This window comes from Coregonus lavaretus (genome assembly GCF_964263955.1).
Source record: "Coregonus lavaretus genome assembly, chromosome: 30".
In the NCBI taxonomy this organism is placed as follows: Eukaryota; Metazoa; Chordata; class Actinopteri; order Salmoniformes; family Salmonidae; genus Coregonus; species Coregonus lavaretus.
The window spans coordinates 29,508,711-29,526,416 of record NC_140017.1 but is presented as its reverse complement, the minus strand read 5'-3'; the positions used below and the strand labels follow the sequence as shown (position 1 = coordinate 29,526,416).

The window sequence follows — 17,706 nt, the reverse complement described above, 5'->3', positions numbered from 1 at the left end:
CAGTCTGTCTGACCTGTGTCCCTAAACCGGGATATTTCAGAACATTTCCCACGGTCCGACTATTTTTAATGTATTTGATCAATTTGATTTATAGCACATTGAACAGATCTAATAATGATTGTCACAAAACGTAACACAATAAATATGTGTGGTGAAAGGATTAAGGTTAAAAACAGACTGAATAGCTGATGGAAATATGAGCCAGTCTGATGTGCATGCTGCTATTTCAGCCTCAGATATCGTGTGTGTCTGTGTGTGAGTGTGCGTGCGTGCGTCAGCTGTGAATGAGCTCTGCATGAGTAAGTGCATTCTGTCTACTGCTGTCAGCTCAGTGTGTCTGTCCGTGTGTCTGTCCATGTGTGTCTGTCAGTGTGCACAGCAGCTGTGTTTATTTTATACTCTTTAGTCATAAATGACATGCTGTTTGTGTCTGAAAGCAATATCACTCTTCCATTTCTATGAAGCTAAATAAGGCATTTTGTTCATGTCAAAATCAATTTGATTCGTTTTTATATTGTGTAGACGTCGCAGATAAACGGCTACTGTCCGTTATATCCTGAGCCACCCAGACTAGACAGGCCTGTGGTATGAGAATAGATCTCTTTCACACACACACACAGGAAATCGCTGTAGGCAAACGTGACTGTTGTTGTCACGGCATCTTAAATGACTGTCACACATACATACATACACACACACACACACAGAGAGAGCAGAGACACAAACACCACTTCCTCATCTCTTGTGACCCCCACACTCTCTCTCTCTCTCTGTTTGTAAATAACCTGCAGCAAGACAATGCTCTCCACCCTCATCTATAACTCGCTTTTTCTTTTCACTCCCCCTGTTCCTCTCCCTGTTTCTGTCTTTGTAAACAGCCTCCAGTAATGCTGTTTTCTATCACTCCGTTTCCATTCTCTCTCACTGTCTTGTATTCACCCTCATTTTGTCTATTCCATAGTTTGTTTCCCCTGTGGAGAGTGCACACAGAGAGAGTGGGAGTGCACACAGAGAAGGAGAGGGAAAAGACAGTGCTGTGTTTCCATTCCCCTCTGGGTAGATGCAGTAAAGACAAACGGGTCAACAGTAAAGCAACACTGGGTTGCAGATTCCCTCTCTCTTCTCAAAGAAGACACTCACGACTGACCTACAAACTGCCTTTTGTTAGGGGGAGCACCCTGTGTAGCTCCAATGTCCCCATTAGCTTCTGTTGTTAGAACACATCAGCTTTTAACGACCTGCTCTGGGGAGAAATGAATGTGTTAAACTGAATGACTGCATGAGGTAATACAGTGCACTGAGGTTAGAGAATAAACCACGGGAATAGTTGGTTTGTTTTCCCTTTTTAAATGCCACTTTGATGAACCTTTATGGCCCTTTTACTTTTGGTTCAAATGAAATCCAATTTGATTTGTCACATGCGCCGAATACAACAGGTGTAGACCTTACAGTGAAATGCTTACTTACAAGCGCTTAACAAACAATGCAGTTTTAAGAAAATAATATAAAATATTTACTAAATAAACTAAAGTTAATAAAAGTAACACAATAGAATAACAATAACGAGGCTATATACAGGGGGTACCGGTACTGAGTCAATGGGCGGCGGTACAGGTTAGTCAAGGTAATTGAGGTAAAATGTATATGTAGGTATGGGTAAAGTGACTATGCATTGATAATAAACAGCGAGAAGCAGCAGTGTAAAAACTTAAAAAACTAAGGGGGGGGGGGAAATAGTCCAGGTAGCCATTTGATTAATTGTTCAGCAGTCTTAGGGCTTGGGGATAGAAGCTGTTAAGGAGCCTTTTGGACCTAGATTTGGCGCTCCGGTACCGCTTGCCGTGCGGTAGCAGAGAGAACAGTCTATGACTTGGGTGGCTGGAGTGGAACCTTTTGAGGATCTAGGTACCTATGCCAAATATTTTCCTTCTCCTGAGGGGGAATAGGCGTTGTCGTGCCCTCTTCACGACTGTCTTGGTGTGTTTGAACCATGATAGTTTGTTGGTGATGTGGACACCAAAAAACTTGAAGCTCTCGACCCGGTCCACTACAGCCCCGTCGATGTGAATGGGGGAGTGGTCGGCCCTCCGTTTCCTGCAGTCCACGATCAGCTCCTTTGTCTTGCTCACGTTGAGGGAGAGGTTGTTGTCCTGGCACCACACTGCCATGTCTCTGACCTCCTCCCAAAGGCTGTCTCATCGTTGGAACTAGAAGGGCAATTGTGTCTAATGGAAAGCTATGTCAATGTGTGTCTTGTGTTAAAATGTGTTTCTTTGCTTCTCAGAGTGGAAAGCAAACAAAGAAAGCCCTCTTTGTCTGTGTTTCTGCTGTACAGAACAGACGGATGGTCGCGTGCCTCACGTGTATCCCTCAGTCTATTCCCTTTTCTCTGGTCTAGACCCTCCCTCGCTAATCATCTTATTACATAACGCTGCTACTGCTGAATCTGCCCTGTTCTATAACATTTATATTCCTCCTCCCCTTCTGTTCTCTTTCCCTTTTTCATTCTAAACCCAAGTGAACCCCCTATGGTTGACCCGTGTATGACTTTTGCTCTGGGAACATTTTGTACCATCCGAATAACAAAGGAATGCAAATTAGCCTGGCTTTTTTTCCTCCTGTTCCTCTGTGTCTGATAGAAAGGAGGAGGGCTCAGCACATGCTATTGGCCTAGCCCACAAACCACAGTTTCTTCAGGTCCGCCCATAACTCCTCCTCTTGGCACAGACTACTCCCCACTGATTGGGCAGACACATGTGTGTTTACACAACGGCCCTGCCCCCTCTGGGTTGGGCCAGCCCCTTCCAGCAGGACTGAAGTTTAGTGACTCACCCAGCCTCAGTTGAAAATGCTGTATTTGTAAAAGTAAACAAAGAACTCAGAGACATAGCCTAGCTATAAACTTCTAGTCAGCCTAGTATTTCATTTAGTCCAACTGTTGCGCTCCCCGCGTTCTATTTATACAAATGTCGTCTCGGAAGGACTGAAGTAATTTTTAACATTGAGTTCTATGGGTGTTGATATTTCTGAACAGTTGGTGCAGTTTTGGCAGAACTAGCAGACAGACTGGCTAACGGGCCTGCTCTTCCCACTTCACCCCTCCAGGCAGCCGCAGACCACCGGACAGACCCCCATGGTGTCCCCCCGGGCAGAGACCACCCCTATCCCTGTGCCCACCCAGGTGCGGAACTACCAGCGCATCAAGCAGAACCTCTACAACAGCCCCACCACCACACTTTACGGCTCCCCCAGGTAAGAGACACTGTCTGGGGAAAAGGGTTTGGGGAAAAGACTTAGTGCATCGGTACCGTTTGCCGTGCGGTAGCAGAGAGAGCAGTCAATGGCTTGGGTGGCTGGAGTCTTTGTCAATTTTTTGGGCCTTCCTCTGACACTGCCTGGTATAATAAGTCCTGGATGGCAGGGAGCTCGGCCCCAGTGATTTACTGGGCCATACGCACTACCCTCTGTAGCGCATTGCAGTCGAATACCTAGTACAACGCTCTTAGTGGATAAGAGCGTTGTGCCAGTAACCGAAAGGTCGCTGGTTCTAATCCCCGAGCCGACTAGGTGAAAAATCTGCCGATGTGCCCTTGAGCAAGGCACTTAACCCTAATTGCTCCTGTAAGTCGCTCTGGATAAGAGCGTCTGCTAAATGACCAAAAATATATATAAAAAAATAGTAGTTGCCATACCAAGCGGTGATGCAGCCAGTCAATATGCTCTCAATGGTGCAGCTGTATAACTTTTTGAGGTGCCCCTGTCCTGGGTGGTTCTCGAAGTACAACTGTCATGGTTAAGAAGTTTTTTGTTTTGTGGGCAGTGGCGGCTCCTGAAAAAATTCTCAGGGGGGGCAATTTTTCTGATGATTTAGGTGACCTACACACATTTAAAAAAAGATATGTCCAGCAACAACATGAAGACAGGGGCAGCATATAAGTCAATACTGATATACACATTACTTGCTTCAAAAAGGCCTCATGGTTGAATTGGAAATATGTGCACCTGAGCATAATTCACAACAAGCAAGCAGGAGCTTTTGATAGAGGCTACTGAAAACATTGATGCAAGTTATTGGTAATAAGAAATTTTTATAGACTTCCATATTCTGCCCTCTTGTATAGATTTGTGAAAATGAACAGTGATAGACATTTTGCCTGAAAACAGAATTTGAAAATAATTTCTAGAAAAGGTAAACACAGCTATCTGTATGGCTTTGTAAAAATGAACAACCATATTCTGGCCAATTGTATAGATTTGTAAATATGAACAACCATATTCTGGCCAATTGTATAGATTTGTAAAAATGAACATGAACAGATTTTTATTATTTTTTTACTTTTTTTAAAATGAAAAATAACTATTTTAAACAACATCAACTGTGAACTGATTTGGGCGTGTGTGTGTTAAAGAGACAGACAGGGAGGGACAAAGAGAGAGAGAGGCTACATTACTTGTACTGAAACTGTTCTAGCTTGCTGCATGATCAAATTCAGCTGATGCGTATAGCAATGCACGTAATGGGCATTCTTGAAATGCTTACGCACCTTTTGCTGCACACCAGCCTTCTCTCCCCTCACACTGGCTCCATCGTAAGCTTGCGCAATGAGTTTGACTTTCTCGTCGTCGGCAAAAAGACCGTTCAGTCTCTCCAAAAGCACACTGGCGATTGAGACTGAGGTTGATTCCGAGATGGGAAGGAACTCAAAAAAGCGCTCCTGCACTTTGTGGTTGCTATCTATGTACCTCAGCACAAGCACCAGCTGTGTCTGTGTAGAAACGTCCGTGGTCTCGTCAGCTTGGATAGCTACGAAGTTCGCCGACTTCACCTCCTCCACAATATGTTCCCTCATGACCGCTAGCATACACTCCAGTAGCTCGTTTTGAATGGTCTTTGATGTGCCCTTGAAAACTTTAGCATTTTTAAGATGGTCATCAAACACCTCATCTAATTGTGCCACAAAGTTGACAAGTCCAAGAAAAATACCAGGGTTGGTGGAGCCCTCAGTTTCATCTTTGCCTCGCAAAGCTAGCCATCTTGACAGTTGTACGTGAATTGATTGACGCTGCTACCCGCTCTTTTCTTAGTTATGTTCATGGTTACTTATGTTACGTATGACGAAAGCGCGTAAGTGCAAGCCCTCCCGGAACCCATAGAGATTGTATTGAAAGCTCTGATATTTGAAAAATAAAATATTTTACATGATAGTCTATGAGAGACTCCTGGGCGATTTTCAACCTGACTGAAATCGCCCCAAAAGGGGCGGGGCCATTTGAAGCACGACTTTAGCCTGATTGGACATTTAGTGGCAGATCAGACGTCTAGATTAGAACATTGAAAACTACTGTTGCCGTGATATAATTGATTAGAAAAAAAATCCCTTCCTTTTCCCGTTTGGCAGTGCGTCGCCCATATCGCCCTAATGAACACACCGCCCCTGTTTGTGGGTACATACAGTCCTCACACCTGGCTGATCAGAGACTAGTCTTTCATGTTGTTGGATCTCTGACTAAGCTTTGGGTGGGAACAGGAAAATTAACCTACAACTGTCAGTTATAGCATCAGGTAAAGTTTCACTAAGTTTCATCAGTTCAGTCAGTGGATATTGCTTGTGTTATATTGTGGTGTGGTAGGGGGAAGTTTTTCAATACATATAGAAAGGGAGGGAAATAGGAAGCGGTTTCGAATATCCTTTAGAGGCAAATTAGTTGTATTGTTGTTCTTCTATTGACTGTTGTGAGATGAGATAAGAACATTGCCACAGGGATTAGTAAAATGTTCCTGTGGTGCTTTTCCAATGAGATTTACCCCCACACCAGTGGGCCGCCAGGGTTTTATGTTAATGTTAGCTCTAGTGTTATTGTGGCCTTGCCTTGGCTACAAGTTAGAGCAGGTCCACCGGAGCCCAGTGAGACATGGGTGCCGGCCCGCATTGATGGAAACAGAAAAGTCTGAGCTTTTTGGGTAAAACACTGGGCTAAATCCACAATGGGAATGCGGTACTGGAGTAGCTCCACAGTGAACCCTCTACCTACCCTCACCACAGGGCCCCAAAGCCTGGACAGCGGGTACTAGTAGCCAGCCTCCCCCAACTGCTGCCCCATTTCCATTGGCCATGGGTCTTACTCTGTGTCCTTCAAGAAGGATTAAGCTCTCTGTCATAGACAGACTACCCTGTCACTTGATGTGTCTGGGCTAGTTAACGAGTTAGCGTTTAGCGCTGGTTCTTTATGATCAAGAAGAGATGAATGCAGAGAGCTAGCACAGCAGGCTAGCAGACAGACAGTGTGCAGACATCTCAGGGGAGGACTGGCTTCCATATGTGCCCGCCTGCTGCCTACTCTTTCTCTGTCAGACATATCTTTTTTGAAACTCCAGAAAGCTCAAGAGAGGAAGTGAGGCAGAAAGAGAGAGAGTGGAAGAGTACTCGCTATCAGCACAACAGTTGCTCAACCAATGTTCCAACATGCTTGTTTTTAGCGAGAGTAGGCTAACAGCCGTGTTTGAAGTGCTTGCAGCGTGACAGGGTTGTTTTGGCAGCAAACTGACGGTCGCTGAATAACTCAGGAAGTTGAAATTAGAGCCAAGCGAATAAAGGCAACCGTTAGACACTGAGCTGAGGGATTGGAATCTAGCTAAGCTCATTGCCAAAAGTTTTATTAAACATAAGTTAATGTTTTCAGATGTTTTAGAAAGGTTATTCAAGTGTTATGTGATGATAAACATGAAGAATAGTGGTTGGAAACTAGAGCATCGCTGTAAGCTGCAATAAAAAGGGGGTTCATGAACCGTAGGTAGTGTTGGTTCTGGTGGACTAACAATGAATGTGTGTAACATTTTTGTTATGTATGTACTGTATATTTGTGATATCTAAACCTCCATTGTGTGTGCTTGTCTATGCAGGTCTGGTACAGTGAGGCGGTCCAACACCAGTCCCATGGGTTTCCCTAAGGTTGGCTCTGGGTCCCCCAGCTCTGCAGACTGCAGCCCTCAGATGACAGGCAGACGTCTCTCTATAGGCAGCTCCCGCCCATACTCCCCCTCACCTCTGGGTAAGAACATGCCCCAACATGTCCCCATCTCATATCATTCAACACGCCTGGCATCATAATCCTTTTACATTGAAACCTTCTGTTGACATCTAATGCAAAACTGCATTAATATGTCTGTGTGTGTTTCTCTTTAAGTGGGCACCATCCCAGAGCAGCTGGGTCACTGTTGCTGTGGACACCCTCAGGGCCACGAGTCCCGCAGCCGCAGCTCCTCAGGAGGTGAGTTCAGTAGACAGACAGACATACAGACAGATAGAAAAAGGCTGGGTTTCCCAAAAGTATTGTAGCACTAAGATCATCTTAATTCCATAGAAACTAAATGGACAAAATATGATCTTAGTGCTACAATGCTCTTGGGAAACCCAGCCCAGGATTACTTTTAAAGAGAGACAGACAAAGGCATCTACAGAAGTGTTTACATTTTCTTCCCTCTCTCCCCTCCTCCCCTGAGGCGGATGTATATGATTGACAAAAGCAATGAGTCAGGTTTTTTTTTAAATAACAGCTGTTCCAATAACACTCTGGGAGGGAGGTTGTGTGTATGGGAGTTGAAGCCTTTCACTCACCCGTCCATGCAGTTTTCAGAAGTGTGTCACTGTTTGTGTCAAGGGGCCAGTATCCATGGCAACCACCGTGTGATGGGAAGGACTTGGCTTGAGCAAAACAATGCAGATACAGTTAGTACTTTGTCTCCTTCGGGAAAACCTGGAGATTAACAACACACACTTGATGACCTACTAAAGAAAAAAACAGACGTTTTTGAACTTCTCAGCAGCAACACTGTGAATGAACAAGAGGCTCATAAAAACATGAACCTAGTGGCCCTTCACTGCTGCTATTTTTGACTTGGTTTAAAGTGGAAAAATACAAATTTCAAGACTGTTGAGCCATCTAGTGGTGAATTGTACATCTTCTCTAGATTAGTTGCAGCCAACTCCACTTACACTATACTAACACTAATGTAACTAATGATCGCCACTAAAACAATTATTCATGTGAAACTTAAACTTTTACATTAAGTGATAAATAAATTACTTGTATGAATAACTCTGTGCGTCTCCTTTAGGTTATCCAGTGCCGTCGTCCCAGTTACTGGGGGCTCGCCTGCAGAGTGCCCCCACCCTGACCGAGGTCTACCAGACCAGACAGAAGCTCCACAAGCAGCTGTCAGACCCCATCCAGCCCTCCACCTCCAACTACCCCCTCAGCCACTCCCCCCACATGGGTCGCCCTGGCAACCTGGGCACCTCCCCCACCAAACACCTGGGCTCCTCCCCCCGCTCCTCTGATTGGCTGACAAAGTCGCCGCTGCCCACTATCATTGGCTCCCCCACCAAGGTTGGTTGAGTTGATAACCATTTTGGCATATTTTAATCATAAGACCAATTCTGTTTTGCTACGGTCCTACTTACCACAACCTTGGAGTGAGTATTCCCAGTAACTGTTGACCTCTATGTCCCTGTTCAGCCCATCTCGGCCCCATTCAAGATCCCTAAGACGCAGGCGTCCTGTAACCTGATGGCCCTGGCAGACAGTCCCACACCCATTAAGACCCTGGCGGACGCACGGGACATCTGTGCCCACCACGGCAACCCCTACCCCAGTGGGCGCCAGCCTGCCCCTGAGGCCAGCAGGACCACCTTTGGCAGGTAAAGTGAGCACTATTGTTTTTCTCTCTCTGTGTGGGTAATAAACACTACATGACCAAAAGTATGTGGACACCTGCTCGTTGAACATCTCATTCCAAAATTATGGGCATTAATATGGAGTTGGTCTCCCCTTTGCTGCTATAACAGCCTCCACTCTTTACACTAGATGTTGGAACATTGCTGCGGGGACTCACTAATACAAGAGTATTAGTGAGGTCTGACACTGATGTTGGGCGATTAGACCTGACTAGCAGTCGTTCCAATTCATCCCAAAGGTGTTGGATGGGGTTGAGGTCAGGGCTCTGTGCAGGCCAGTCAAGTTCTTCCACACCGATCTTGACAAACCATTTCTGTATGGACCTCGCTTTGTGCACGAGGGCATTGTCATGCTGAAACAGGAAAGGGCCTTCCCCAAACTGTTGCCACAAAGTTGGAAGCACAGAATCGTCTAGAATGTCATTATATGCTGTAGCGTTAAGATTTCCCTTCACTGGAACTAAGGGGCCTAGCCCTAACCATGAAAAACAGCCCCAGACCAATTTTCCTCCTCCACCAAATTTTACAGTTGGCACTATGCATTCGGGCAGCTAGCGTTCTCCTGGCATTTGCCAAACCCAGATTTGTCCGTCCGACTGCCAGATGGTGAAGCGTGATTTATCACTCCAGAGAACGCGTTTCCACGGCTCCAGAGTCCAATGGCGGCGAGCTTTACACCACTCCAGCCGACTCTTGGCATTGCGCATGGTGATCTTAGACTTGTATGTGGCTGCTCGGCCATGTAAACCCATTTCATGAATCTCCCGACAAACAGTTATTGTACTGACGTTGCTTCTAGAGGCAACCGAGGACAGACGATTTTTACACGCTTCAGCACTCGGCAGTTCCGTTCTGTGAGCTTGTGTGGCCTACCACTTCGCAGCTGAGCCTTGTTGCTCCTAGACGTTTCCACTTCACAATAACAGCACTTACAGTTGACCGGGGCAGCTCTAGCAGGGCAGAAATTTGATGAACTGACAAGTTTGAAAATTCACTGAGCTCTTCAGTAAGGCCATTCTACTGCTAATGTCTGTTTATGGAGATTGCATGGCAGTGTGCTCGATTTTATACACCTGTCAGCAATGGGTGTGGCTGAAATAGCCGAATCCACTAATTTGAAGCAGTGTCCACATACTTTTGGTTATATAGTGTATCTCTTGCTCATCTCAATGTGTTCTCCATGTGTTTCTCTCCCCAGGTCTGTCAGTACTGGCCGTCTGTCTGAACAGCCAATCAGAATCACTCTAGGGGGACAGCCCTACCAGGGAAGCACAGACAGCCTCAACACAGAGCGGCCCATGGATACAGGTAAATAAACACACACACACTGTCCTAGTTTGTCCTCCCATGTATAATTAATGGAACAGATGTTTTTACCATTAATTAGAAAAGAGCTGGAGACAGAAAATGTGTTGTGATATTAGTGAGCGTAGTAAGAAATAACCTAGCTAGTAAACTGACCTGGACAACAATGGTTTAGTAGATTATACTTATCGTTGTCCCAAAGAACAACACAAATACAAACACACACCAGTCTATCTGCTTCATGGCTTCTCGCCCTGCATGAACTGCTTGGATTGGCTGCTCTGACAGGCACTTCCTGTGTAACAGAGAGCTTGATTGGCTTAGTGTGAATGACCGCCCCCTCCCTCCCTCCCTCCCTCCCTAGCCCCGGCAGGACCGTTTGGGCTGGCTCAGCCTCATGGCGGGGCGGCGAGTCCCCGGACCGTTCTCTTCACCGTGGGCTCGCCCCCCAACAGCAGCACCCCCCCTACGTGCAGCCACCTGGGCACCCGGCCGCGCACCACCTCAGGTGAGACCGCTCACTGCGCCAGCGGCTAACTGCTAGGCTAACCACTTGCTAAACCCCACTTCCCAAAGCTACACCCTCCTAGCTAACCTGCTAATGCTAATTATTACGACTCCACTCAATGTTGCCTACCTGGAGTGAAGCGCTCACTCAGTGGAAGTGGTTCCAATGCCAATCCCCTGAGGTGCATAACTGCTATTTAGTGGGCAATCTCTCTCCCTCTCCTTGGGCTGTCCATCTTAGTGGGTACTATCGATAATAGCCTCTGTCTCAGTAGACTGAACTTTGTTCTGGAAAATTCTCAAAAAATCTGTTATCTTAAATTCTCTAGAATTCAAATTCAACCAATGAAAATAGCAATCAAATGATGTGAAAGTGATAGGTCTACATAGTGACACACATTAACAATAAAGTTATATCCCTCTCGCTCTCTCTCTCTCTCTCTCTCTCTCTCAGTGGGCTCCAACAGTTCGGCAGGCTCCCTGTGCTCCACCAGTGGGCGGGTGTACGTGGGCTCTCCTCCGGGCATGGCAATCGGGACCCCTCCCCCAGGGGGGGCAGAGGCAGGTCCCAGCAGCCTACGCTATGTCCCCTATGGTACCTCTCCCCCCAGCCTGGACGGATTCATCACCTTCGAGGCCCCAGAGCTGCCTGAGGAGACACTCATGGAGGTGAGAGAGGGGACCCTTGTGTGTGTGTGGGGCATTTCTATTTGCACACGTCTTTATGTGATATCTGACCTGTATCATTTGTTTGTGACTACAGCGGGAGCATACAGACACTCTGATGCACCTGCGGATGATGCTGTCCTTCACTGACTGTGTCCTGGAGATCGCAGCAGTGCGAGCAGGAGGGGCAGACCTGGGTGTATCGGCTGCCTCCCTCTACCCCCCTCAGGAGAGTGTGGTAGTGGACCAGATCAGCCAGCTCAGCAAGGAGTGGGGGTAAGGGAGAGACCAAAAATGGGGGAGATGGCATTCACAGTTTAACTGAAAGTATTTTGGTTTTAGTTCGGACCCAAACCTGTAGCATTTCATCATAGTGATGCACAAAAAACGTTGTTTCATCACAATTTAAACTTAGTTTGTCTCAAAAATTATTGCTGTGAAAGAAAATGATGTTTTTTAGAAAGAAAAGCCATGGAGAGAAGTAAGATGTATAGGTTAGTAATGTGTGCTGTGGTGCCCTCTACAGGCAGGTAGAGCAGCTGGTGCTGTACATGAAGGCTGCCCAGCTCTTGGCCTCCTCGCTCCACCTGGCCAAGGCCCAGATCAAATCTGCCAAGCTCAACCCTTCCAGCGCCGTCAAGCAGGGTAAGACAAAAGTCCCCAGACCGGTACAGTGGCAAAACACTATAGTATTTATGGAGAAAAAAAAACAGGAAAAAAAACAGCATACTAACTTAATACACTTTAAATATCAATAGTATCCATATACATGTATAATACTTAGATATCATTATTTTAGTTTATTTTGAGCATAACTAACTTTTTCTCCCTCCCCTTCCTCAGTGGTGAAGAGTCTGAACGAGCGTTACAAGAGCTGCATCTCCCTGTGTCGGCGGCTCACAGACAAGCTGAACCACTTCTTCTCAGACAAGCAGCGCTTCGTAGACGAGATCAACAGCGTGACTGCAGAGAAACTAATCTACAACCACGCTGTGGAAACGGTGCAGTCTGCAGCTCTGGATGAGATGTTTCAGCAGACGGAGGACATAGCCTACCGCTACAACAAGGCTGCCATGCTGCTAGATGGCCTGTCCAAGATCCTGCAGGACCCTGCAGACATCGAAAATGTGGCCAAGTGTAAGTATCCACCCGCCATCCTCAACTGTAGATTGTCTGTTTCTGCTACGCCATTGTTATGTAATGTATGGCCAAAGCACAAATTCATCTGACAACCAGGCTCCCCTAACAGGCTCTGTCAGAGACCAGACCAGCTCATCACATTGTAGTGTATCAGAGACTCTGGTGTAGTGGACATGGATATTAATATGGAAAGTAAAGTGTGTTAACTAGAGTCTCTTGAGAACAATCTCTTTGACCTCTTATCATTAATGGTAAAGACCGGCACTCACAGGCTTACTTCAACCACTTAGTCTAGCTCTGAGCTGCATTCAGATAAGGCTTCAATCAGATGAGGTTTAGAGTGCACTATGGTGCTCTGAAAGAGTGTGGCATGGCAGCCAGGGCATTGTGACATAGAACAGCAGCTCCAGTCACTGTGATCTGACTGTGTTTGTGTCTCCTCAACAGACAAGGCCAGTGTGGACCGGAGGATCTCTGCCCTCTGCTACTGCACCGTCACACTGTACGAGTAGCAGACCACACACACACATATCAGGGGCAGTTGTGACCTCCCTGCCCTCCTTCTCTGCCCAGAGGGACCACTCTCTACCCTAACAATAGAACCTTGAGAACAAGCACGTAGCAGTCCAAGCACCTTTCAATTTTCTTTTATTTTTCTGAGTTTAAGCAAACAACAACACGACAGATAGTATTACACCTTCTTTGGCATCACAGACTGAACGCTGAAGTGTGCGAGAGATGATGCACACATTCACTACCAAAGATGATCCAATGATCCTGGAACTGAGACATTCACAGGACATGAACAAGACGCAGGCATCTTCTCGCGTGCGGTCTGTCAACCGACTCCTTGAAGAGAGTGGGAGGAGGACACATACCACCACATCAAACAAATTACCCAGCTTTTTGTTTCCGACTTGCAGGATTTTTTAATTTTGTACCAGAAGAAAGAGATTGACATGAGGACAATGACAATCTATTGTGGGCCCAGAGACTTATACACCCATGAAAAATACAACTTTTTAATGCAAATCACAGTTGTTATTATAATGTAAAGGTTTTTACTCTGTATTATTATTGCTGTTGTGATTATTTATTGGTTTGGGATAGAAGGAGGATGTTGTGAAGGAGGATGTTGTGATGCCCGTCTGACATAGTCTTTAGTATTTAAGTGGAAGGAAGGAGTATATGAGATTCGTCAACTTAAAAGCAGGCAGTCTGGCCAACACTGTAACAAATACACACACACTCAAACGCCCAAACACAAACTTTACAGTACATGTACATACAAGAATACACACATACCGTTGTTACACACATGGAAAGAAGCCTGAAGAGCAAAGGAACCTGTAGATTTGTAATTAGATCTTTTTGTTTTGTTCATTTGTTAGCTGAAGCACTTTATTGTGAAAAGTGGGCGGGACACTTTGCCCTGACAGGTTAGGAAAGAGAAGCGTGAAGGCTGCGAGCTGTAGCTCAGGTGGGTTGGGGGGGGGGGGTCTCTCACACCCTCCTCAGCCCGCAACACCACTTGTCCTGCCACAGCTCTCCCTCTCATTGCTGGGCAACCTGCTCGCATGCTCTCTGACTAAGTGCTGCCGTGGAAATGGGGTGAGGGGTCGTAAGAAACATCCAGTCTCTACACATCTCCACACTACTGGTGGGCTTTTAGAATGCTATGGTAAGAAGAAGCCTGTGGGTGACAGAGAATCATACTCAAATTGATGTTTTCTTTGCCACTGTAACTTTTAGTGGTGACCAGCACAGGCCCCTAGGCATTTGGGGAGGAGGGGTTCCTGATCGGTTAACCAAGGGGGCACCCCCCCTCTCCAGGGTTAATCAAGACAAAACAGTCAAATTACTTGAGTAGGTACCTTAAGTTGAATTTTCGCTAAATAATACAGAAACAAGCTTTTTTTATGTTCATACATGAATAACTGTAGCTAATTTCCAAGTAAATTGATGTTTGCAAGAGTGTAAATATTTGTATGTTGTGCATGTGATTTTGTTATATTGTTTTCCTGAGTGAATGTGTGTGTGAGAGAGCACAGTGAGAGAGTGAGGGGATCAGTGAGCGAGTTGATGCCATTGGATGTCCTGCCTCTCAATCAAAGAGCACAAACATTTTTATGTACATAGAGATTTGATACGTCCTTTTACCCACGCCTGCCACGGGTTCAGTCAACCTACCTCCGCTAGAGGTCCCTGGCACAGAGGAAGGTGCCAACCACAAGGCAGCTGCTCCAAACATCTCCACACAACTTCCTCTTTATACTAGGACTGTTCATATACTAATCCGGATGGGGATTCTGTGTGGAGAGATCAAATCTACTGTGTATTGGAAGTAAAGAAGGCACTGCCTAGCATCCATTCAAGTCTGCTCCTCTCTCTCCCCAAGCATCCGCTGTGCTCGCAATCCAATAGTGTTAGTGAGTCTGCACACGTCAGGTATGCAAATGGCCAGTGATCACAGAAAGTCCATTACAGAAGAAGAGCTGCCTCATAAGCCTGTTTGAAAAGTGGGCAGACTCCTTTGATTTCCTATTGTACAAGTGTGAATAGTGTGTAAATGCATAGACTTGCAACTGGTGGCCACTAGCTCTTTTTATGATGTAAAGTTCTGTTTTCATAAACATATCCATATTCTGTGATTTATTTTGTTTTTGTTCTTCTTGTGCCCTCTCTCTCCTGCTGGTGAGTACTCCGCACCACAAAAAGCCTTTTCTGCACAGTGAGTTGAGGGACAAATACATTAAAACAATAGTCAGAAACTGTCTGAACTTACTAAATGTATTTATAGCGCTGTAGTTTTAGGCCACACTCCCTCACTAGCATTAGTTTAGGAAGAATGGAGTACTAACGATGGGCTGTTTTAAAGACAACACATTGGTAGTAAGCACATGTTATATCCTGTAGAGTGAATGTATTTACCCTCCCTGTCATTTGCACCTCAAGCTGAATGCATACCAACCCTTGTGATGGAACGACCATGAAAATGCAACTGAATTTCCACACACTTATTTTTCAATGAGAAATGTTGATGTTTTACTTGATGTGTGTTAAAGGGCATCTTTCTTCATGGAACTCTACAAATGCAGCCTTTGTTAATTAAAATGAAAAGTTGGAACTACATGCATGGTCTGTCTTACTTCATGGAAAATACTAATATAACATTTGTGGGTCCTCGAGGGACCCCCATTTGAGCCAATGGGCAGTCATTTTGACTCAAACGTTCTAACATTCAATAGATGGAGCCAAAATCATTTTTTTGCAAAACATCAATATACAGCTTCAACATATGTTTCAAACCATCATGTCAATCTCATGGACCATCAGTCCATAGTTATGATGGTGGTTAAATTTCTCCAGCACTCAGCTGGGGTAACTTTTTATCATCTATAACAAGCAAGCATCCCCATCCCTACAGATTCTGATAACATAATTAGCTACACAAGGGGCTCATTCTCTGAACCTAATAAATTAACAGGATTCCAAAATTACACAGTTCTCTATGGAACTATTCTAACTCTTCCAGCCATTTACTGCCAAAGAGAAAGTGACAGATGGGGAGGGAGGGATATTTTAGGACAGCGTTACTGCCTATGTTTTCTGAGGACACATTTTTGAAACAAATTCTGCATACAAATGGATCTAGTACACAAACTGTTTGTGGCAACCTTCTAATCTCAACTTCAGCTGTTTTATTTTTACAGACCAGTCCAGTCCAGTCCAGTTAGAGGAGAGGTGCGGCCAGGTTCCCAAATTCTTCTGACAACAGGACCACTTCTGTGAAGAAAAAGGAGAAGGTAAGCCCACAGTTGAATAGACATTGTTTTGTTTTCTCTCTCCACTTCAGTGTTTTTCATACCTCTTCATCTGTGTGCGTGTGTTGGGACCCACTCTCTGTCATCATACTGTGAAAACACTGAATGTAGCCCAGAACCCACAGATGAACAGCGTGGCGACCAATATTGTGCAGCAGCAGATGTTGATCATCATTTCTCCCACTTGGCCTTCCTTTCCCTCCCTCTTCCTCTTAAAGCTTTGTAAACACCCAGTGCCCCCGTTGCTGTTTATGTCTACATCAACCATTTGTCAGTTGCTATGGATGGCCTTCATCACCACATTGAGGCTGCAGTAGATATAAAGAACTAAAAGCATGGAATTCATTAGTCTGCATTATTGGCCATTTGCCATTGCCCAAACTAAATATGTTGCCTTTTATTACTTTGGTTTCCTAAATGCCATCTTGAGATTTAGGCTAAAGGCTACACACATTGTTCAATTCTGTTAGGCATTCCCTTAATAATAGTGTTTCTAGATAGATAATAGATACTGTAGGCAGAGACAGTAGGCTATTTGGGGTTTCATATTTTATCAACAGCCACATTTTCCCTAAGGTGCACAAGCACAAAAATATTCTAAATTTCCTTTAGCCAAAAGGGCTATATTTCCTAAAGTAGAACCCCATCATGTTGAGGGCTATATTTCCTAAAGTTGAACCCCATCATGTTGAGTAAAAACAGATGTCCTATAGAGTACCACAGTATGAGTCATAATACCCATAAAACCTAGCGGTCAAACAGGGAAATGGTTCAATCGTTTTTCCGCCATTCATTTTTCCCATAGGGGATTTTAGAAGCACTTCAAATAAGGGCTGTGTTTCATGTAGGCTTACCCTGGTGTGACATTTTGATAACAGTGTAAATCTCCCTAGGACAACGTGACTTTTATCAATATATTCGCCTGTAATTCCCCCACCAAAAATGAAATTCTAATTAGCTGCTAATGTGGCTATCACAAAGAACTACAAATGCCATGATCATCTGGACGAGACTGCCAAATCAAGATAAAGATAATTATCTCTGGATTAACTATCTAATATTAGCTAAATGTAGTAATGAAGAAATTGGCTACATTTCTTTAAATGGACAATTATGTGAACTGTCTTGTGCACGTTTTAAATTGACATAAATAACTGTTAGCGAAGGTGCCAGCTAGAGATGACCTGCAGGAGCTTGCAGGGATTTGTAGTTTTGCATGATGTCTACTTTGATGTGAATTAGCATTTTCGAATCTGAGAGTAAATTGAGCCAAATATATTGATAAAAGTCACCTTGTCCAAGAGAGATTTACATGGTTATCAAAATGTCACACCAAAGCCTACAACACAGCCCTTATTTTAAGTGTTTCTAAAATGCCCTATGGGAAAAATGTATGGCAGGGGAACAATTGGAACAGTTTCCTGTTTGACCGCTAGGTTTTATGGGTATTATGACACCTCCAATGTGGGGCTCTATTGCATAACATTCTTCATATCTGTAACAATGGAATAATTTCATGTAGGTCCCCG

The 17,706-nt window shown here is 44.9% G+C and overlaps 1 protein-coding gene across 2 annotated transcripts in view; it reads left to right on the top strand.

Annotated features, from left to right (window-relative positions):
- Positions 1-15,485, top strand: part of LOC311106125 (serine/threonine-protein kinase ULK2-like) — a 50,609-nt gene extending 35,124 nt beyond the window's left edge. Inside the window, exons 15-26 of one of the 2 annotated variants that reach the window (XM_084148441.1) lie at positions 3,106-3,252; positions 6,902-7,050; positions 7,186-7,269; positions 8,117-8,388; positions 8,518-8,699; positions 9,934-10,043; positions 10,405-10,548; positions 11,002-11,216; positions 11,311-11,489; positions 11,740-11,858; positions 12,057-12,350; positions 12,801-15,485. In XM_084148441.1, coding sequence (XP_084004567.1) covers positions 3,106-3,252; positions 6,902-7,050; positions 7,186-7,269; positions 8,117-8,388; positions 8,518-8,699; positions 9,934-10,043; positions 10,405-10,548; positions 11,002-11,216; positions 11,311-11,489; positions 11,740-11,858; positions 12,057-12,350; positions 12,801-12,865 — 1,960 coding nt within the window. In that variant the 3' untranslated portion in view covers positions 12,866-15,485. The remainder of the gene's footprint in view (positions 1-3,105; positions 3,253-6,901; positions 7,051-7,185; positions 7,270-8,116; positions 8,389-8,517; positions 8,700-9,933; positions 10,044-10,404; positions 10,549-11,001; positions 11,217-11,310; positions 11,490-11,739; positions 11,859-12,056; positions 12,351-12,800) is intronic. The other variant, XM_084148442.1, reaches the window with a different exon arrangement.
- The last annotated feature ends 2,221 nt before the right edge of the window (positions 15,486-17,706 follow it).